This window comes from Heterocephalus glaber, unplaced genomic scaffold, assembly GCF_053883595.1.
Source record: "Heterocephalus glaber isolate CG9 unplaced genomic scaffold, H.glaber_assembly_v1.0 deba00001454, whole genome shotgun sequence".
NCBI lineage: Eukaryota > Metazoa > Chordata > Mammalia > Rodentia > Bathyergidae > Heterocephalus > Heterocephalus glaber.
In genome coordinates, this window is record NW_028258303.1 from 11431932 (window position 1) to 11455129 (window position 23198).

General features: G+C 37.8%; 1 protein-coding gene across 8 annotated transcripts in view; it reads left to right on the forward strand.

The window, feature by feature from the left end:
* The window catches only part of LOC101723225 (broad substrate specificity ATP-binding cassette transporter ABCG2), a 183189-nt gene that overhangs the window by 100381 nt on the left and 59610 nt on the right, over window positions 1-23198 (forward strand). For all 8 annotated transcript variants that reach the window (XR_015452879.1, XR_015452878.1, XR_015452880.1 and 5 more), the window contains exons 2-7: window positions 6657-6878; window positions 14650-14709; window positions 15631-15745; window positions 16326-16478; window positions 19259-19416; window positions 22192-22343. Coding sequence is in view for 5 of the 8 variants with exons in the window: in XM_004848054.4 (XP_004848111.1) it covers window positions 6657-6878; window positions 14650-14709; window positions 15631-15745; window positions 16326-16478; window positions 19259-19416; window positions 22192-22343 (860 nt within the window). In the remaining 3 variants the exon portion in view is untranslated. The remainder of the gene's footprint in view (window positions 1-6656; window positions 6879-14649; window positions 14710-15630; window positions 15746-16325; window positions 16479-19258; window positions 19417-22191; window positions 22344-23198) is intronic.

Consider the following 23198-nt stretch of genomic DNA (forward strand, 5'->3'; position numbering starts at 1 on the left):
ATCTAAAATGACTTCCCTATCTTTGGCATTGGTGAAATGCTCATTTTCTAAGGAGTTAACTTAAATGTTCGTAGGAGAAAAACACTGAGTATTTTAGAGATCTTTTCTAGTTTTACATGCCTCTATAAAGGAGAGTATAAAGTGGTAGGAAAGATTGGAAATGATGTCAGGAAAGGAGGTCTTTTTTTCTCATGCTCTTGGTGAGTTATTGAGACAGCTTACCCCTGAGTCATCCTTCTCAGTCTGGAAAGGCAGGAATGGGAAATCTCAAGAGTTAAGACTGCTTCGCCACCAGCAGAAAATTAGACCAGAAAGGAAACTGAGGCAGAGCTAGCTCAACATTTTCTCTAGAGTATAGAGAAGGATTGGGCCAGACTGCTTAGTGAAACCTGTCTCCCAAGTCTTAAGAGTGGCCATCAGCCTAGCACCTTATTAACTGACAGCTGGGGTTTCACATTTTATCAATAGGCATGTATATTTCTCAACTATAAACTAGATTTTATAAAGAGACCTATTTTTATAACATTTTCTAAATTTACTCGAAGTTATTGGTAAAGGCCATTAGATGATGATCTAACATTACTTTTCCTTAGCATTCTAACAAGTCAATGAAACAATATAGAACAGAAACATAAAACCTTATCTGCAAAAGTAAAATATCACTTAATGAAACATCAGCATCATTTTAACAAAAAGGCAATGTATAAGAACTCAAATCACAAAGCAATTTACAAGAGGCACAAGTAGTGACAAACAAGAATGATAAGTTTTGGTTGCTTAATATAATTTAGCAATCAAGAAATAAAAGTAAATTCTTATCTCCAGTTTATTATTATCTTGGTGGGACCTCCAATAATGTTACAGGAAATAATACTGGAGATGAAATATGAAATATTATATCTCTCAATCTGTTACCTATGATATACCAAGTTCTTGTTCACTAGAATTTGAAGAAGGAACAATGGAGGTTAAGAGTAGGAAGATATTTATTGATAGGAAAGCTCCTGAGGGGCAGGAGGGGAACCAAGTGGGTAGCCCAGGATTCCCACTTTGCAGAGGAGTTTTAGAGGGTGAAACTCACATGGGTACAATATGGGCCACAGCCATGAACATCCAATAAGGTTACAAGTATAGTCACTTAGGTATTGGTGGTCCAATTGGGAAACAAGTCACGTAACAAGGGTGGATGGAAAGAACAAAGATTCTCCTAGAAGGTGTTGGGTCCAGAAGTCTGATCACCCACCGGGGTGGTTGATGTCTGTCTAGACTTCATAAGGCCCAGTGTTTGTTCTTTGAGGAAGTATGTAGGTCTGGTCATCTTGTCTTTATCTTGCGGCCTGGTTTTCAGCCAGTGTGTCTCTGGTGCAGCAGTGGTATGTTTCACCTTTGTCCTGACCCTCTGGAAGACCTAGCCTATTTGACTGCCTATAATATTTCTACCTAGCTCATGTATCTATAATATTGGGCTCAGTCCTTGAATTTCTTTGTCTACTGAATATAGGAAGAATGCTTTTCCTCTCGCCTCTTAGGTTGAGTGTTTGGAAGCATGTTAATTCAATAAACAAAAAACAGATTAGCAAGAGAAAATTATTCATAGGTTCGAAGAAAAAGTATGAGTCAGGTGGGCAGTAGGCTTTGGGTTTATTTACCATCTTAATGGGAGAAGAGGGATAGGGAGAAGGGCACTTTTGGGAAAACATGCACTTAAGATGAATGGGAGATGTAATGGTTTTGTAACATTGTCTGTAATGAGACTTAATCTTCTCTGACTACTCCTGAGGAGGCTTTGCTTTTAGACAGATAAGGGAATTGGGGAATTCAGTCCCTCCCCTTCTCATCCTGTCTGGCCTCAAGACTCAGCATTCTGCATCTCTAGAATCTCTCCCATGAACTATAGAACATGTGACCATCTCCTGTATCTCTGCTCAAATGTCCAAAAAGCTGTCTCGCTGAGATTAACAGACAGTGTCTGTTATTAGAATCCGTAACTGGAAAGGTTGATCAGGGAATGGTGGAATGAGAGGAAGGTGACTCACAGTGACAAGCTGGGAGAATATTGGACTGAGGTAGTGGCAAAGGCAAGATCATTAGATGAGAGACGGCCAAGGGATGGGAGACCAATGACAAAGATCTTCCATATGGACTCTGAGATCATTGTAGCTGCCAAGATAAACTTCAACAGTGTAAGTCCATTGATGCCACTCTGAAAATAGCTCACACTTCGTTGCTGTATGGAATGTGGGTCTGTAGTGAAGGGCACAAGAAAATACTATTCCAAAACACCTTTCTGATAGTTAGATTATTTTGAGTATAAGGCAATTGATTGTCTGTGAACACTTGTAAAGCTCTTACCTCTTCCTAACTACCTACATATAGAGTATAAATTTAACCTTTTGTGAAAAAAATTTACCTTTTGTAAAGGAAATTTCAATTTCCAGATGTGTCTTTTCAAGATAACTTTTCATTCAGGACTGATCTGCATACCAACACCTTTCCCTAATCATACTTGTCTTCTTCTCATCTTCTCAATACTTGTCACCAAAGCCCTAAACCTTTTTTTCTTTAGCCTAAACTGATACAATCTTGAACCATCTGGATCCCTTCTGTAGTCTGATTTTTTCATGAAGTTCCTCTGCATACTTACATAATAAATATTTTTGTTTAGTTAATTGGTTTGTTAAGTGTTTTAAACCTACAGCATGCCAAATCCTTCATCCTATGCTGAGCTATACAGTATGGCACCATGTTTTCAGTTTAATTTCTGGAGCTTCACCTGGAGAATTTAGAGGGGAGAGGGAAGGGGATTTTTGTTCCCTTACACAACATTTAAGAAAACTTAAGAGCTGGGGATATACTAGGTAATGAAGTACTGCCTTGCCCACCTGAGAACCTGAGTTTGTTCCCCAGTAAGACAAAATGAAACAAAATACCCCAACTACAAAATCCCACAGGCAATACATTATTGTATAATGAAGACCCAAGACCCAAAGACGATGGGGAGGTTTGTCATCTATGAGTGTCTTGTTCATGGTTCTCAGTTTTGATTAAAAATTATTCCCTCTGAGCCTTTGAAGATGATATCCTTTCTGCTATTACCTATCTACATCCTCCTGTTCAACCGTTTCTGCCTTAATTTTCTGCAGTAATCCCCTAATTGGCTCTATTTCCGTGCACTTGCCTCTCTTCCTCTTCCAGGGTTCTCCACACAGCAGCCAATGTGTTCTTTTACATAGTTAGCACCAGGAGCTTTTCTAGATTAGGCCTCAGGGGTTCTCACTGAGCATGCACATCTTCCATGATGAAATCTCTTCCTATCTGTTCAAAGTTGCATTATCACCCTAGATCACTGCTACAGCAACATGGAGTCCTTGAGTGCTTCAGTGGACTGACTCTAAAATTATTATATACTTTAGGGTGGATCTGTCAAGTGAGAGACAACATGAAAACCATTGAATATCTGACATTTTAAATGCAAGGGATAATTTTTAGAAATAAAAATCCACATTTTACATTCGTGTTCCTTTCCATTTATAAATTGAAACAACTTCCTGACAGTGACTTGAGGCCCCTAATTTCTTGTCAGGATTGTAATCTGTTGACATTTATTTATCTTAGCAAATAATTTTGGAGGTGTGTCTTTAAGCAGCAGCCCTGTGGCTCTGAGGGAGAGTGCAGCTCTGCTTTTACTAGAATTATCCACTGAGGGATAAGGTAGGGGAAAGCCCTGACTCTTGGCCTGAGGCTACCCTTGGGTCTACTAACATGTGCAGTAGCTGTAACAGGGTAGGTGTTTGGGTTTTTTTGGTTTTTTTGGTACTGGGGATTGAACTTAGAGTAGGTGTTTGGGCAAGAACTTACAACCTACCTATGTATTTTTCTTATCTGTGTGAAGTTTTCATTGTATTAAAACTGAGTTTAGCATTCTGGTTTTTGAGGAGTATACAATGAAGAGTATGGTAAAAAGTAGAGGAAAAATTTAAATGCAGATTATCATTTTAATAGGTATAGTAGGAAGAAAAAGGATTCAGCTTTTCAAAATAGTAAAACTGGCCTCATTGGTTAGAATGCAACAAGAACAGAGCAGAGAGTGGTATAAGGAGACACCTATAAAAGGGACAGCTGGAAAGAGGAAAAGAACCTCTGTGAACTTGTTTGGAAGGCCTTTCAGATTGGCTAGATTTACAGTCAGTCCAGACTGCATGAGCAGGCTGGGTGCAGGTAGGATGTGAATTCATGTGGATGCTTTTGTCTCAGTACTTGAGATCTCTGCAAAAGGTCTAGGACACAGACAGTGCCAATCAGCCAGTTAGGATTTGCCGGGCTATGGAAGCTAGGAAACAGCAACAAGATGGGAGGTTGATATTTGTCATAGGGAAATCTAGATTCAATGTCTGTTTTTTTCTTTATATAAAAGGATGATGTTGGGCTGGGGATTTAGCTCAGTGGTTCTGCTGCCTGCCTCACAAATGCAAGGTCCCAGGTTCGATACCCAGTACCAAAAAAAAAAATGGATGATGTTAATGCAATGAGCAGTACATGAAACCAGAAAGCTGCTACCACAGGGAAAGATTAATGTGTCCTTGAAGGCAGTTACTACTCTTCTTAAGTCACCTAAAGCCATTATACTGTACAATTGTATTAGTTAGAGATTGGTGTCATGGTGTTTATTTTATAATATGTACTGAATTTATTTTTATTTCATTTTAGGGGAGTGTAGTACACTATTCTATATTGGGTGTTAGAAATAAAGTTTGTTGGTTTTGTTTCTTTTTTTCTGGTGTGATGCACTTGAACTTGATGGTATATCTTGGGGAGACCTTTCTAATCACTTGATTTATGACTCATGAATTTCCAAAGCCCTGCATATTTTTAAGAAATCAGTTAGAGGGCTAGGAATTTAGCTCAATGGCACCATGCCTGCCTTGGGAGCGGCAAGGTCATGAGTTCCATCCCAGCACACACACAAAAAATGTTAAAACCCTACCAAGGAACTAAGCAGCTGCGCAGTAATGTGAATTGCAAGAATTCTGTCATAAGAAGCTGGTCACCATCATATATCACTGTAATCCCCACTGCTGGGGATGTTAGGGCAAGAGGATCAAAATTTTAAGGTCAATCTGCATCACAAGTTTTAGCCTACTTTCTCTTATACACTTGGGTAATCTTTCTTGGGTACTATAGTTTCAGTTATTGCCTTTTTATTTTTTGGTGTTCCTGGATGTGTACAAATAATTTTATTAGTGGGAAACAATTAGTGGCACAAATAATTTTTTGTTGTTGCTTTGTTTTATTTGTTTTTGGTACCAGGGATCGAACTCGGGACCTTGCACTTGCAAGGCAGGTGCTGGAACCACTGAGCTAAATCCCTGGCCCACAAATAATTTTATTAGTGGATATTCCTTGCTTAGGCCACCATGTTCAAGTGTATTGTACCAGCAAAAATGAAAGAGGAAAGAAAATGTTTTTTATTAGTGGAAAACCTCATAAAACTATCTTTTGCATCTTGAGGCCATGACCTATTCTAATTCAAGGAATATGTTACTTGATTCTCTTAATAAGTCTTGGGAAGAGGTAGAAATGTCCTCCGTGGCGGAACATCACATGAGGTGGGAGTTGGGAGGTAATGGCTTGTGTTGGCATTGGCATATTTTGATTTCTGAAGATATCCAAAGAAGGCTTCCACAGTTTTTAAAGGTGTAAAGTTCATACATTACTTGTGCCTTCACTTGTATCACTTCAAACGAATAGTTTTAGCAAATTACTACCATTTATTGAATTTGCAGGTTCAAATGCAACTGTTCACATTTAATTTCCTGTGTGTCAATCTCTAAATGTTTCCCTGCTTTCCACTTTCCATAATGAATCAAGTGTTTTAAGTGCTTTTGGGTATAAAAGCAATTATTCAGAGATTTTAGTTTTTTGGTCTCTTTTGCTGTGACATGTCCTTGTGTGTCTTTCTTGTATTTTAAACTTCATTTAAAAACTTAATATTCAGTTTATACTTTAGATCATTGAAGTGCTTAACTATTGGCTTGATTTACTTTATCATGTTCATACTTGATTTTAAATCTTTCTGTAGAATTTAAATATGTTTGCCAATTAAGGAAATAATTATATTATTACAATTTCAGAGTTTATATTTGTAGCCAATTGAAGGTGTACAATAGATATAAAATCTGGTGTTATAAATTCAGAGAAAGTTCTCCTGTCTCTGGCTGCTTGGCTAAGGCGATAACAATGTTATAAACTGAAATTTAAAGAAAAATATAGGGAGCATGGTGATAATGGTGTAGCCACTCCCTGAACTAAATTGTATCATAATATGCTTTTCAAGTAAGATAAATATAACCTCACTTGTTGTTTTCCTTTTTTATGAATATTAAGTAATTTACATGCTCTTTACTTTTTGACAATTCATTTGTCATCTATTTGGAGCACAGGTATTAAAAGTTGCATCTGTTTCCTATTTAAATTCTAAAGTTCTTACCAGAGCGGAAGGTTCTGAAGTTCTTATTACAGTGACATAAGCTGTTCATTGGGAAGGAATCCACAAATTACAGCACAGTTTAAAAGATTTGGTTTAAATGTAGTGCTATTTAGAGTTTACAACCTCGTTTTTCTGGAATGTTGACTTACTATTGGTTATCTCTCAACAGAAAGGCAGAAACTCTCCAGATGTCTTCCAGTAATGACCAGTTTTGTATCCTGTTGTCACAAAGAAACATCAATGGTCTCCCTGGGATGACCTCCAGTGACCTGAAGACATGCACCAAAGGGGCTGTTTTAAGTTTTCATAACATCTGCTATGGAGTAAAAGTGAAGAGTGGCTTTCTACTTTGGCAGAAAATAGTTGAGAAAGAAATATTATCCAATGTCACGTATGTGCATAAACTTTTTAAAAGACCATTTTGTTGACCTACAATGAGCTTCATAGATTTTTTTTTCTTTTACCGGTATTTTTGTTGAACTTCTCAAATTGATATATTGACACATGCTTTCATTTCTTTCAGCTAAACTAGGACTGAAATGATTGGATCACTTGTTAAGTATGTTTAACTTTGAAAGGAACTGACAAACTGCTTTAAAATGTGTTTATACCATGTGTGTTTTGTTTGAGAAACTGAGCAATTAGTATGGCATTTAATTTTCCTCAGTGAGTCATGTATTTTGGGGGAAAGAGGACTGCCTGTGTAATTTACTGCTTTTTGATCATGGAGATATAATTATAACCCTTTCAGTAGTACTTCTTGAGCCAAATACTTTGTAGGTACTTGTATACTTCATGTCCTTTGTATTCTGGTAGCAAGAAGTTTGAAATGATAGTACGTTGTGAAAGTACTTTCCTTTCAAATAGATCTATTTTAAAGAATGGCCTATTTATAGTAGATCATAGACTATAAGTATTTAAAACTTTCCTTCAATAATAAAGACAGATAGAATATATTATATTCTTATATTTAAATGTAAGACAACTATATTTTAGCTGAATTATGCAGTTGATGTCCAAAGTGATGAGAATTTAGGATCTAAATGCAGTTAATTTTTTTTTTAAAGTACCTAGTATACTTACAATCCCAGCTACTCAAGAGGCTGATGCAAGAGGATCACAAGTTCAAGGCCACTTTGAACAATTTAGGGAGACCCTGTCTCAAGAAAAAAAAACCCCAAAACAAAAACAAAAATCCCAAAAGGACTGGGGATGGATGCACTCCATGGTATGGTGGCCCTGGATCCAATCCCCAGTACTGAACAGACAAAAACAACAACAACAACAAAAATCAAATTAGTAATTATGATTTTTATTATTTCCATCCACACCAATGAGAACTTAGAGCCTGGTGTTAAAGTAGGAATTGCAGTGGGAAGGAAATGAACATTTCTATAGAACTTTTTACTATCAGGTATCTTTGCCATTTCCCAGATCTAATTGATAGGGTTGGAAATGTTTTTCTGATTTCTAGAGAATTGAGACTCTACTTCCCCTCTCTGGTGTTTGGAAGTGTATTTGGGTTTGCTCATAATAGCATGTGTTTCATTTGATTGATAAAGGATATAATTACTTGTAGAGAAAGCAAGCAACTTTTCCTAAGACTGAGGGAGTGGCTCCAAGTCCTTTGACCCCATCTAGCTGCAGACCTACATGGAATCAAGTGTTTCTTCTGCTTTCTTGATGTTTTTCTTATATGACTATGGTCTTTTCTGTTCCTAGAAACCAACTTTGTTCAATCTTTTGGGTGTGGGTAGCAGAGAGGTGATGAGGATCTGAGAGTTGACTGAAGTGAGCCAGGAGTGCTGGGTAGGATTAGAACAGTTTCTATGCAGCAACACCCTTTGTCATGCCTGCTTCTTGTCTCTTTCTTGTGGTGGTTAAGAAATCCTGACTAGGAGAATAAAGAGATGAATATTGGATGCAAAGCTTTCATCATTTGCTTACATGCTTAGATCAAATTGACTTATAAAAAACTGACAAGGACTTTGAAAGTGTTCATCCCTTCACATGGTGTGTTGAGACAAAGAAAGTAATATGACGTGAATATATATAGGTTGAATAGATATAAAATGTATATTGTGTGAGGGTACATTTACCTTACTCTATTTTCATTTTTTGGTGCTGACTGAATCTTTGCCCTGGAGCATGCTATGCATGGTGCTCAGCCACTGAGCTACACTACTAACTCCTCCAAAAAAGATACCTATACACACACACACACACACACACACACACACACACATTTTCACATCTTTTTTTTGTTTGTTTCTGTTGTCTTTGGAATTAAAACTGAGGCCTTAAGCAAGGCACGGAAGCACCCTACCAGTGAGCTGCACACCTAGTTTATGCTGCTTATCTTTTCAGTCTTGAAAAGAGTGATGCGTGACTCAACACAGTACATATCAGCTGCTCAATGTTTTTATGGCTAAGTGGTGTGAATTTCAGCAAAGGAGGAAGTCATTATCTTGTGCTTTCTTATACTCAGGAAGATGTGGTCAAATCCTGCAATTCTTTCAGTTTTTACAGGTAAGGGATTATTGGTATTTTTGGTTACTCATGTTTCTAGGTTAGGTATCCATGAGAAAGGTCTTCCCTTTTTTGGCTGCAGCATTTCTAATCTTTCTCCTGCTTTCAAATTACTAAATTCCACTCTGAAGTATGGGAAGTTGCTCTCATTATCTTATTTTTAATTTGTGTTTGATTGCACCAGCACCATTCAAAATAGCAAATATATACCAGAAAAGCTGTTGAGAATATTGATTTTCTTTTTACCTTCCCTTTTGTAAGAAGGTAACGCAAAATTTGATCATGCATATTTGGTTTTCCCAATCTTATGAAAAGCCCTTTCCTTATGCTTAATTTGTCTTAATACCAGCCCTTGAGATTTCCTGCACCACTGCTGAAAATCTATGGGAAAGAATCATCCATTCCAGGAGACATGTGGGCATTCTGTAATTATGAAAGAAATTCATCATATACTTTAACACATTTTCAAATTAATTACTAACTGGACTGGGGATTTAGCTCAGTGGTTCTGGTGCCTGCCTCGCAAGTGCAAGGTCCCTCGTTTGATCCCTGGTACCAAAAAAAAAAAAAACCCCAAAACCCTAAATTAATTAATAATTTATTTTGAAATAATTTCCAACTTTAACCTGTAGGAACATAGCCTTTTAACCCAGATTCCTTGTCAACATTTCCCTGCATTTGCTCTTATCACCCACTGTGCCTCTTTATGTACCCATTGTCATTAGTGATTTTGAGAGCCATTTGAGAGCAGACTGCCCATATGGTGCTCCTTCATCCCAAACTCTTTCAGCATAGGATGGACCCTCTGCTATATAATCACTTAGTTGTTTCTGTTACTGTCTGGCAGCAGCCAAGGGGAAATGTAGCTGTCATGGTGCTCCTCCCATGATTGACTAGCCACCAGTCTGGTATTTTCCAGTCTCAAACCACCCTAGGTGATATTAAAATTGATCACCTGGCCTCTTTGCTTCTGCCAAACTTCACTATAATGTCACCATTTTCTTCTTTGTGCTTGATTAATACTGTGAGAGGAGATGCTGTCATGTTATCCCAGAATCCTTTTCCTCATTAAACTCCAACTCACCAGCTTCAGCTCTCATAGATAACTATTGTAACAGTTGCCACAGGGTGATTTTCAGTTTTTGTCATTTCAAAATTTGCATTCTACTGAGAGGAAAAAGTATCATTCATCATTTCTTAGTTTACAGTATGGACTCTTAGATTTGTATTTTATTCAATAGCCTTAAGTAGCTGTGCAACATCATTGTCATTATCTTGATAGTCAAGATGAGTTCCCTTCCTCCCTCATTTGTTTTGACTCATCTCCTCATTCTTTAATATTTCTATGGCATAGCAAAAAGTTCCACATTGGCTGTGTACTTATCCTGCCACACCTGGAATCGGCTGATGTTCATTTTTTGTAGACAATGAAATTCATAAATAGCTGGATGTTCAGAATGCTCATTGCTATTGGAGTTTCATTGCTTCTAGTCCTTCTGAGTGGACAGACCTAGGGAATAAATGTGTGCATCTGTAAGTTTATTAAACAGCTGCCTCCCATGTGCAGGTAGATGTGGATCTACAGCACCCACTATATTTTTCTTTAGCTATCTGCATAGATTAAAGCCCATGACTTCTTGTTAAAGTACCCAATTCTTTTTTCGTTTGTTTTTTGAGACAAGGTCTTGCTATGTAGTTCAGATTGGCCTTGAACTCACTATGTAGCCCAGGCCAGCCTTTAAGTCATGGTGATCCTCCTGCCTCAGCCTCCCAAGTGGTGGGATTACATGCATGCACCAACACACCTGGCTTTAATACACCAATTCTAATGTAACACTTAAGAGTTCTTTCCATATTTCCATGTTTGTAAAGTCTCAAAAAAAGAGAAAAACCTGGCTGTCATCCTTAATATACTTATTGACTTGCTCAATTTTCTTTTTATAACATTTTAAAAAATACTTTTTGTTAGTGCACATTAATTTTGTAAAAGATTGAGTTTCATTGTGGTATTTTCATACATCCATATAACATAGTTTGATTATATCTACTCCCTATTACCATCTCTTACACCCCTTCCTTCTTTCTCTCTATTCCCTTCCTTTTGTCTAATAATAGTCTCCCTTATATTTTTATGTCATTTTTTGGTTGTTGTTTAGATTCCACATATTAGGTGTTTTGGTTTTTTTTTTTGGTACCGGGGATCCAACTCTGGTCCTTGTGGCAGAACCACTGAGCTAAATCTCCAGCCCAGATTCTACATATCAGGGAAGACTTGTGATATTTCTATTTCTGAGTTACTTAGTCATTTTTCTTATTCCTTAATAGACTCCTGGCTCACTACCCCCTTTGCAGCCCATGTTTCTGGGAGGCAGCGGTTGCTGTATCCTACACAAAACTTCCATCAGGGGAAGGGCAAGTCTAGTAAAAGTTACTGACATATATTTTGAATATGAAATAACATATAGCAGTGTAAGCCATTTTCCTCCAGGCTGAATATAACGATTTTCAATTAAGTTGTTTCAGTAAGTTGTAGAAATTTATTTATTCAACAAATTTGGAATGCCTACTAGGTCCCTGGCATTGTGCAAAATAGCTAATGATCCAGGTATGTCCTCTGTTTTCAGAAACCCTATAATCTGATGGAGATTTCATGATGTTCTCATGTGATACAAAGATTAAAATATATAATGTAAGCCCCCAATCCTAAATTGGAGGGTTAGGCACATGGAGTTGAAGAAAGTGAAGAGATTGTATGTGCAAAGGGAGACAGGTTATGCTCCAGTAATGGCTTTGGCATTTCTTGTCTATAAACAAAATGAGACCAAAGGATTGACCATTATCCACTAAAAATAACAGATGTGACAGGGCTCTTTCCGGTAAATTTCATTTCAGGTATTCAATATTCAGTGTGCTGCATACTATGGGGTAGGGAAGTGGTGACAGATTGACACAGTTCTTCTTGGGAATGTTTTGCAGTGTAAGGGAGAACTGCACGCAGATGGCCTTTGAGAGGTTATATCAGGCTCAAGAGTAAGGTGAGGAGACCAGGGGAATTCTAGACTGTGGACTAGAGCAAGAGTCAGAAGATTCTTCCTGTTAAGGAAGATTGTAAATACTTTTAACTTTATGGGGCATACAGGTGTGTCAACATTACGTAAACGGGTGAGCTTAGTCCTGTTCCAGTGTTTATGAAAACAGACAACAGGTGATCAGCTCTAGAGTGCTGATTTCTGGAACAGAATGTAAACTCCAGGAGGGCAAGACTTTGTTGTTTTCATTTGTTTATATGGTTATTTTGTTCTCAATTCTATCCCATGTCCTAGAGGATTGTTGTATGTATACATAGTAGATACTTAGACACTTAATTCTTGATTGGAACTGTGCATTTGTGATTATACACTATTGTTTTTTGTAATGCTTAAAGTCAATGCAAGCCAAACTAAGGGAGCTGTAGAATTCTTTGTCTTATCACATTCACATTCAGTTTCTGGTTGAACAATTCAGAATTTCTTGATCATTTTTGGGGTGGGTACTTTTAAAACCTGGAAAGGTTTTTTGCCAGTAAAGCCTTAGTGAATAACAAGCTTGTTTCTGATCATTTTAGAAGCAATAACTAGATTGCTATTAATAAAGAAGATGCATCAAAAGCTAAAGATGAATGCGCTTTGAAAGTTTACCCAATTATTAGTAGCATGTTTTTGTGTCAGCACTGGAGGGAGAAGGAGGTCACCAGACAAATAAGAGATACTTTCTGTGTTATTGCCTGCTCCAGACTTACTGAACTCTCTGTGTCCTTGATGTTTCTTTGAGATGTACATTTGCTCTTTGCCCTCACCAGCCATTGTATAATTGTGACAGTTCAGGGACAAGAGATAATAAATGCTGAGGTCTCATTTGTGTTACTCACTGTGGTACAGTGACCCGGGATATTTATCATTCATAACAATTGTATAATCATAGGATTGACCTTTGTGGGAATCATTATATGAGATTAAAATAGCTGTCAGCTCTGATCTTTCATTTGGAATAGATGCTGTTTTCTCTGTGAAATACGTTTTAACTTACTCATCAGTTCTGAAGAGAGACTGGAGAGAGACACCAGAATTTTGACCAGGCTAAGTCAGGCCTCCATTTCATCATGGCTGTCCACTTGCAGTGTCCCTTCTGTATTTTTTGTCCTCCTTCCTATCTACCTAAGTATTCATTACTCTCACATACCTACTTAGTTTGTTTGAAACATAATTGTGTCTGTTCTATGCCTCTACATCCTTAAAGGGCATCCCCTACTGGAGTGATGTCTCTGTATTCGAAACTGAGTACTTTCCAGTTCACTTAACACTTAACAAGGAAGGAAATGATCTAGCTGGATAAGACATTTTTCCTTTTTTTTTTTTCACAATTCTCTGTACATGTTTTATTTACAGTTTTGTACACTGTCTTAATATGAATGGGACTGCTTTTCTACTTGAGCCATTTTTAACCAAAGCAAAATAACCTAAGTAATACAAAGTATTAAAATACAGCATAAAGATACAAAAACAGACATCTAATTCTAGCTAGGAATGTAATTATGATGTTATATTTTTTTATAATCCACAATTGTGTTTAGGAAATCACACAAACATAGATCACTGATTTGAATGAAATGCATAAATTTGTAGCAAAGCTTTGTAGTTATAAAAAAAATTACCAAAGAATGCACAGAATTAATGTTTATTCCACCCTCATGTCATATTCCTGGATCCTTTACCAATGTTACATGAGGAAAAAACAAAAGCAAAACAAATGAAAAACTGAAATCAGAATCACTAATGCTATTAAGTAGGGAAACAAATAAATTAAAATCTAGCAGCCATCAGCAAGAGTACAGCAAAGATAATGCTGTCAAAAGAAACAAAGAAAATTGCTAGAAAACTGTATGCATCATACTCTTTCAAACCAGCAAAAGACATTTTTCCTGAGTGATAAGAACTGGTGGTGTGTTCTTATCCTCTGGCATCCTGCATTCTAGCCTTTGGATTTCCACTTAAGATGTGTTGTTTTTTGGTTTGGTTAGATTTTAGGAGTGAGACCACTACTTCTGGTATTCTATGAATCATGATTGTGTAGAACTTGGTTAGGTAGCAAGTGAAGCTATTTGAAGATACTAATCATCAAACATTACTCAGAGGCTGTTTTGTACTTTACATTGTGTTGTATGGAGTAAGGATGGCAGGACACTCAGGAGAATCTATATTTTATTTCAAGGAACTTTTTTTTGTTGCTAGCAATGGAACCTAGGGCGTTCTGCATGCTGAGCACTGACTCAACTACTGAGCTATATTCCCAGGCCAATTTAAAGGAAACTTGAAGTTTAAATGTGTCATTTTCAAAAATGTATAAGTAGTTTTGAGAATAACTGATAGAAAGCTAGAGGCATCTGATCCATCTTTCTTACAGGTCCTAACTAGTGATTCACATCCTTTGTATACCAACCTTCTATCTATCTTCAGTTCCTTTTTTAATCTCTTTAAGAGTTGTTGCTTACTTTCTGTCCACAGATTTATCAACCTTCAATGAATGTAATCAATGCAGATGCTAGTAGAACTTTGTTTAAAATGAAACAATAATACTGTATATTTTTGTGTTTACAGTGGGATCATGAGACCTGGCCTCAATGCCATTCTTGGACCCACAGGTTCAGGCAAATCTTCGTGAGTATAGCAGAAAATATAAGTAAGCCTTTTCTGTACAATTTCAGTGTGTTTTTGAAAATCACTTTTATAGGCTAAAGAGTATAGCTCAGTGGTTAAGTACCTGCCTAGCATGCACAAAACACTGGGTTTAATTTTGAGCACCACACAGAATCTAATGTATATACTAAAAATCACTTTTACATGAGCACATGTTGAATAAGCATTTGCTGTTCTTGTTCTGTCTGGTCCTAGGTCCTGTGGCTAGTGTGAGGTTGGGGGAGGTTCTGGTTTTGGACCAGAAAGTCTGATTACCTCAGCTTTACTAATAGGACATGATAAAGTGATTGGCATATAGCAGTGATGGTGAACCTTTTAGAGACCAAGTGCCCAAACTGCAACCCAAATCCCACTTATTTATTGCAAAGTGTCAACACTGCAATTAGACCCGACTACTGAGGTTTTAGTTTAGGAAAAGCAACTCTACATTGCCATTTTATGTCTTAAAAACACAATAACATAGGTGCCGTAGGCTTACCACCTCTGGCATATAGCATCTGGCTATATTATGAACCAGTGGGGAGGGGAAACAAAGGGCTAATATTAAAAGTGGGGAGATGGAACAGAAGGTAAAGTTGAGAGTGTGAGTTTTAGATAAGGAAGTATGTAGCCTGCGTTGGAACCTCCAAGGTCAAGGTCAGGCAGCAGGAGGGTCATTTGGGAGGTCTGTGCTCCATATACCAATGATGCCTTGCTTTAATATTTTTGGGATATATATAATATATAAAACATATTAGATATATTATATATGCATCATATATATATATATATATATCTTGATGACTTAATTTTCTAACTTGAGCAGAATTTGGATTCAACATGGCTAAAAGATATGACCTGTGTTGGATGGAACCCCCCCACAAAATACATGTACTTTTTTAGGTTGTTAGATGTCTTAGCTGCAAGGAAAGATCCACATGGATTATCTGGAGATGTTTTGATAAATGGAGCACCTCAGCCTGCCAATTTCAAATGTAATTCAGGTTATGTGGTACAAGTAAGTATCAATAGATTGGTCTTTTAGGTTTCCTCTGTTTCTATATGGGCAAATGTCTTGGCTTTTAGCTTAGTGTGCTTCCAATGATTATATAATATGCTCACAGAAACAACTTTCATTATATCAGCTGTGCATGATTTCATATTATGTTGAGGATGATGGTAAGTCGAAAGGAAGAGAGGATCTGGACTATGACCCTTGTAGGGTAGTGACATCAATTCCAGCTGTTTTATCCTTTCCAGAAGATACTACTGTCATCCTTTTCTGCCCTTCTTTTACCTTTCTCCTTTCCCTAGCTTAGAGAGATGTCCTTGGCAAATCCCTGTACATAGCACTCTGTTGATAACTATAGTATTACTAGGACTCTCCTTGGGTATGCAGGTGGGGAATAGAAATGACTCCATCAGGCTCTGCAGCTGTCTGTACATGAAGCCACTGCAATATGTAGAATTGAAAGATCACCATTAACTAGAACTTTATCATGGGTTTGTTATTTTCAGGGAATAAATTACCTATGCTAGAGTGATGATTTTAGAAGAGATTCAATATGTCTCAGTAAAATTCCGTTTTTTCCCTTAAGGATGATGTTGTGATGGGCACGCTGACAGTGAGAGAAAACTTACAGTTCTCAGCAGCTCTTCGGCTTCCAACAACCATGACAAATCATGAAAAAAATGAAAGGATTAACAAGGTTATTAAAGAGTTAGGTCTGGATAAAGTGGCAGATTCCAAGGTAATGTGATAAAAGCCTAATATCATAGTTAGGAAATAGGAACTCTTCTGCATGAATAATATAACCTTAATCACAAGTTTCCTGTAATGTGAGTACTTTCTGTAATGAGAAAAATGACAAGGGACTACATAATGTGAAGGTAGAAGTTAAGCTGGAAAACCAGTCACCACAATGGGTGAATCCTGGGAATGGAGTGAAGTCGGGCTGCACAGGTACACTTACGTGGGTTTTTTCACAAATCCTCCCCAATACTCACAGTTCGTGCTCAGTTGATTCCTTTGCACTAACTCTTTTCTCTGTTTTTCACTTCCTACTTTTATCTGTTCTTCTCCCTCTCTTCCTTCGGGGACTTTGTTCCATTGCTTTTTTGAGGTATATTTCTAGAATTGATAAATCTGAAGAATCCAAATAACAAGAGTCCAAGGGTTCTTGTTCTATATGGTTCACTTTGCTGTAATTTGGCTTCCAAAATTATATTCAGTCATATTAAGATTTAATTTGTGTAGTGCTCAAGTTATTTTTCTGTGGCCTTTCTTTTGGTACTTTTGGTCCCTGTCTCTTCCCTCTGCTGTCTTCACCCACTTTTCTGCTAATATTAATTTCCAGACTCTTACATGCAGGGTCTTTTTTAGGTTTAATGATACAGATGTGGACAAGAGTAAGAGGACAAAGTGACTCCTTGTGTGGGTGGTGGTGCAGGATCAGGAAGAGGAAATGAGAGGAATAAGTGAGTGAACATGGAAATTATGCTGATAGACATTTAGAACTTTGGGTAAAAATGAGTTACTGATATTATAATGATTGTTATTTAACCCTTTGCAATAGCCCTTCCTGAAAGGGAATGACAAATGGTGTTTCTACTATCTGCTGTTTTCCTTGGTACTTACTGAAAGTCTTTTAAGTAAACCAGTTTCTTGCTGAATTTTATTTGAAAGAATAACTCCAGGATGCCACCATTCACTACTTATTTTTCTTTTTTGAATGATAGAGTTTGATTTGTGCCTGTTTATTTGCTTGACTTTGTTTTTCCAGTAAGGTACTTTCTTTTACTACATTCTTAACCTTTTTGTAATTTGCAGTGCTAGCTAAATGAACCCAGATCCTCACACATGCTAGGCAAGTGCTCTACTGGTGAGCTATAAGTGAGCTATACCACCTGCCCTGCTCTTACCTTTACAAGTACATTGCTTGGATTCCTGGGGTAAATATACAGAGTCAGATTTTGACTTCTTAGAATTTGTACAATGTAATTGATTGAAGCAATTTAATTTTTTTTTTGGTACCGGGGATCGAACCCGGGTCCTCAGCTTGCGAGGCAGGTGGTGGAACCACTGAGCTAAATCCCCGGGCCTGATTGAAGTAATTTTAAAAGTTTTACCTTTTATAAATTTTAAACATAGCATAAATGTAATCTGATTATTATGATTATTATCATATGATTATTAAATAGTAGAATAGTATGATTACTGATACCTTTCATCTCAATTTCTCAGTTGCTGATGTCTCATAATTACTATAGTTCTTTCTTACTGAAGTACTTTAAAGAAAGTTATCCTGAATATATGTTATTCATTTACAAAAAGTAAATGAGGCTGGAGGTGTAGCTCAGTTACAGAGCATTTGCTTAGCATGTGTAAAACCCTAGGTTCTATCTCTGGCACCAAAACAAATAAGCAGAAAAAGAAAAGAAAAGAAAAGAAAGGAGGAGAGGAGAGGGGAGGGGAGGGGAGGGGAGAGGAGGGGAGAGGAGAGGAGAGGAAAAGGCTGCCTTACTCCATTACTGTTATCAACTAAAGATGAACATCTTCATATCATCAGCTATGTGAAGCCCATATTCATTCACATTTCCCAGATTATCTCCAAATGTCTTTTGTGGTTTAGTTGTTAATAGGGCAATGGGCAGCTCTTGATTATTACTTCTTTGGAGACTCTCTGTAATTGATTCCCTCTTCCAGCCTCCATAAAGCCTTCCTATGCCTCTTACCACACAGTGACATTGACTAGTTAGCAAATTGAGCCAGGTACCCTGTGGAATAGCTTACCTTCTGGATTTGTCTGAAAGGATGAATCGGGAATTCTGCAGTGAAGTAGGGTATAGACAGAGTCAGTTTGGAATATTTTATGGATATTGAAAAGGTGCTATACACAGTTACACGGTGTGGTAGAAAGTGAACATTCTAGATAGCCCATTCTTTTCTCTTAAGTCCACTTGAGACTTAAGGACTTTTGGAACTTGGAAACTTTAAGGACTTGGGACTTTTGGAAGAGGCAGTAAGTGGTGTTACTAGAAGACTTAACAGGTTACTATAGATTATTTCGCTTTTCTTGTCCTGTCTTTATTTACTATTTTAGGCTATAATTTCACTATGTCAGGGTTGTATCTTTTATGTTCTAACTTACTACCTTAAAATGAAACATTGGAGGGCCAGAGATTCAGCTCAGTGGCATTGCGCCTGCCTTGCAAGTGCAAGGGCCGGAGTTTGATCCCCAGTACCGGAGGGAAAAAAAAGAAACATTGGATATGAAAAGGAACATACAGAACTATAAAAAGCATGTGCTTCATATCAGGTTTAGCTTTACAGCAGCTCTGACCTGATCCTCAGTTTACTCATCTTGTACAGGAGAAACTACCTTCTTCTCTCAGGTGCCCATTTATTTGCTGTTCAGAATAATGAGGATAGTGAGATAAAGTATCTCACATGGGGATGGCACAGGTTAGTTCATAAAATGATAGTGACCATGATTGTTCCTGTTAATGATGGTAGTACTTTGTGTTTTAGGTTGGAACTCAGTTTATCCGTGGTGTGTCTGGGGGTGAAAGAAAAAGGACCAGTATCGGAATGGAGCTGATCACGGATCCTTCTATCTTGTTCCTGGATGAGCCCACGACTGGATTAGATTCAAGCACAGCAAATGCTGTCCTTTTGCTCCTGAAGAGGTAAATGCTATAAGAATATTGTTTCTTTCTTTATTTAATACAAATCATTGATCACTTCTATGTACCAGGTGTTCTTGATGCAGGGGACTCTGATGTGAACTGTAGAATTTTTAAATGAAGCATTAAAAGAAAAATAAAACATAAGCCCAGGAAAGGATGGCTGTTGTGGGGGGGAATTGTTTTAAGTGGTAGGAAGGTCAGGGAAGACCTCACCCTTATAATACATGACCTAGGAGGGAATGAGAGAGACTGAGGTGAATCTGACAGGAGAGAGCTCTAGTTGGAATGGACAAATAGTGCCACATGGGTCAAGCAGGCCTTCAGCACCTGGGACATCAAAGAGACCAGAAGGACAGAACCCAGTGACTAAGTGGAATAGAGTTTGGCTATGTACTGTTGTCATAAAATACCACAAACTAATTAATTTTTCTTATAGAAATTAATTTTTTTTACAGTTCTAGGAGGCTGGGAGTCTGAGGTCAAGGTGTCCAGGGGTTATTCCTTCTCAGTTCTCTCACTGGCTTGTAGATGACTGTCTTCTTCCTCTGTGTGTGTGTGCTTGTGTCCTAATCTCCTCTTACATGGATGCCAGTGAGATTAAGACCCACTCAGTGACCTCATTTAATCTTAATTGCATCTTTGAAGACTCTACCTCCAAATGTAGCCACATTCTAAAGTACTGAGGGTTAGAACTTTAGCACATGAGTTCTGAGGAGGACACAGTTCAGCCTATCACATGTAGACTAGGACAGGAGGTGGGATTTGATTGTTGGCAGGTTACACAGACATCATAGGCTCCTGTGAGAAGTATGGCTTTTACTGTCCCTAGGGGATGTAAAGGATGTTTTCAGAGTTCTAGAGCATAGCGCTGGCCACTGTGGAGAGGCCGTACAGTTGGCAGTAGTGAGTGTGAGGATGTCAGGAAGGAGGCTGTTGAGATGCGATGATGCTTTGATTAGGATGGTTGTGCTGAGGTGCTGAGTGTGTGTGTGTGTGTGTGTGAATTCTGGGTCTTTTTTGAAGACAGAACCAACAAGATCAGCTCAGGTATTGAACCCGGTGTGTGATGCTTGAGACAATGATTCCTAAGATTTGAGGTCTGAACAAGTGGAAGAATGAAGTAAAAGAAATGGCATTTCTTTTAATCAAGAAAGAAGACAGTGGCAGGAACATTTATAAGAAAAATTCCCCAAGGATACCTTCCTTAAAATTAATAGAAAGTAATTTGAAACTGACAGAAAAGTTCCAAGTGTAGTACAAGGTGAAAAATCACACTTCCCTCACCTGCATTCCCCAACTGTTACTTTTTGCTTCATTTGCTGCCCTTTCTACCCTCTCTGTACTTGTTTACGTATTACCCTAAATATACTCCTGACCATAACTCTGGGGAGCCAGGACACTCCACTGTGCCACCCTCCCAGGGAGGAAGTCACCTTTCAGAGCTTCAGCACCATCCAATTTGTAGGTCCTAGCCGGGGTCACCAGCTCTCCCTTCATTGTATGGATCCTCTCTAGAAAGACATCTTTTGTCTATTATTTTCTAATGTAGAAGAGTTTTGCAGCCTTTCCCTGTCTTTCCTGTCCTTGCGAATACATTTCATGGCATTAAACCTTGGACTGGGCCAATACTAGTGTCTGTGAGCTGACTCAGACCACAAAACACTGTGTCACACACTGGGCTTACTCCACCTTATATTAAAATTATTAATCTTCTGGTATGATCCTTGAGGCAGAGCATCTGGACACAGGATAATAGCAAGTGCTCATCAAATGCTTATATTGAAGTGATTCTTCTCATAAAATACTTTCGATAATAATTTTGAACAGTGAGCTTGGTCTTTCTTCTACCTCTAAATAATAACTCCTGTGAAAAAGTAGTTTAACACAACCTCTGCCATGAATAGAGATTGAATCCTAGCTTTGTCTCTTAGTAACTATGACTCTTTAGACAGTTGATTGATACTTTAAACCTTATTTGCAAAATGAAGGAAATAGTAATATTGGAACAATCTTAAAAAAATTGAAATGAGATTATCTCTATAAAGCATTTAGCAAAGACATAGTAAGTATATGTTAATATTAATTGTATTGGTAGGGCAGAAGAATGAAAACCAATTTCTAAAGAGCCAAACCATTTACATGATCAATAGGAATTGTTCTTTTCCTCCTGTTTTAAGATTTAGTCCATAATTAATTCCCAAATTAGATTGTACTTACAGATTACCCAGGGTACTTGTTAAAATATAGACTGCCACCCTCTAGAGATTCCAGCTCAGTGTCTGCAAAGATTGTCCAGGAATCTACATTTTTAAATAAATGTTCTAATGGATTCTAGGCTGTTGATAAAACATACTTTAAGATACCCTAGACTTTGTGTGTGTGTGCGCGCGCGCACACTGGAGATAAAACCTAGGGCATCATGCATGCTGAGTGTGCCATATAACACTGAACCATACTCCCAGCCCCCCTAGTCTTTTTTTTTTTTTTTTTTTTTTTGGTACTGGGGATTGAACTCAGGACCTTGTGCTTGCGAGGCAGGCGGCGGAACCACTGAGCTAAATCCCTGGCCCTTCACCCTAGTCTTTTAATAAAAGCATTGCATTTATGTTGCCCACCTATCAAATAGGAAGTATAAGATAAGGTGAGACAGTAATAAAGGAAAACCAGGTTGAACTGGGAACAAATGATTTAACAATTGGACTTCGTAAGATATTTTATCAAAAGGTACAAAGTTCAGTTATTAAATAATCTGTTATTTTCTCTCTTTTAACCTAGGATGTCTAAGCAGGGACGAACAATCATCTTCTCCATTCATCAACCTCGATATTCCATCTTCAAGCTGTTTGATAGCCTCACCTTATTGGCTGCAGGAAAGCTAATGTTCCATGGTCCTGCACAGGCAGCTTTGGAGTACTTTGCCTCAGCAGGTATGGTTGCCTTTTTTGTGCAGTAGGCTCTTTCTTCACAGAGTCCTGGGAGAGAACCCAGGGAATTGAGAAGAATGCTGTTTGATCTTTGCATAGATATATCTTGGATTCCACCACCTTAAAACAACTTTAGATGCTTGCTTCTAGAATTTTTCTTCATTTTGCAGTGTTTGTTTGGTGTTTAAGTCTGTTTCCATTTCCTGTCCCATTTGAGTGTGCATAGATGTGTGTGTATTTTTCTCTTAGGCTTGCTTCTGTTCTGCTCCCCAAGTGTGGCTACCTTTCTCTGACAGTTCAGTAATTAACATGTTGGACTCATGGTCAGTTCTTCTGTCAGATGAACAGTTTTGGAAAGGCCAAGGGTCACTGACTTTGAACTTATAATAGATGATGTATTATTAGTTTTTTCCCTGGCATGTGATCTTGTTTTGCCTTGATGAGGGCTCATGGAGAGGCTTCTTCATTTTCTAGTAATGCTAGCTTCCAGATTCAGGCTGTGAATTGGTGCAGGTGTCCTATTACTCAATATAATAACTGGCAAGTTACAAATCTGACCTCGATGGGCCAACATTTCTGTTATTTCTGGACTGCATGGTTCTTTTTACTTACTTTAGCTTTATTTTGGTGATATTTTTCTGTGATGGTTCATGCAGTTTGGTTCATTTTAGAGCTATTTTGATATGATTATAGATGTTGCTCCTCAACTCCAAATACAGTTTTAAATATCCACTAAGTTTCTTAATTTGTTTTTATTTAAAACCATTTAAAATAATACGGGAATGAGTAGGACAGAGATGAACTTTAAGTGTCAGACCTCAGGTTGAGTTCAGATGACTGTGACACAAGCAATTGAGG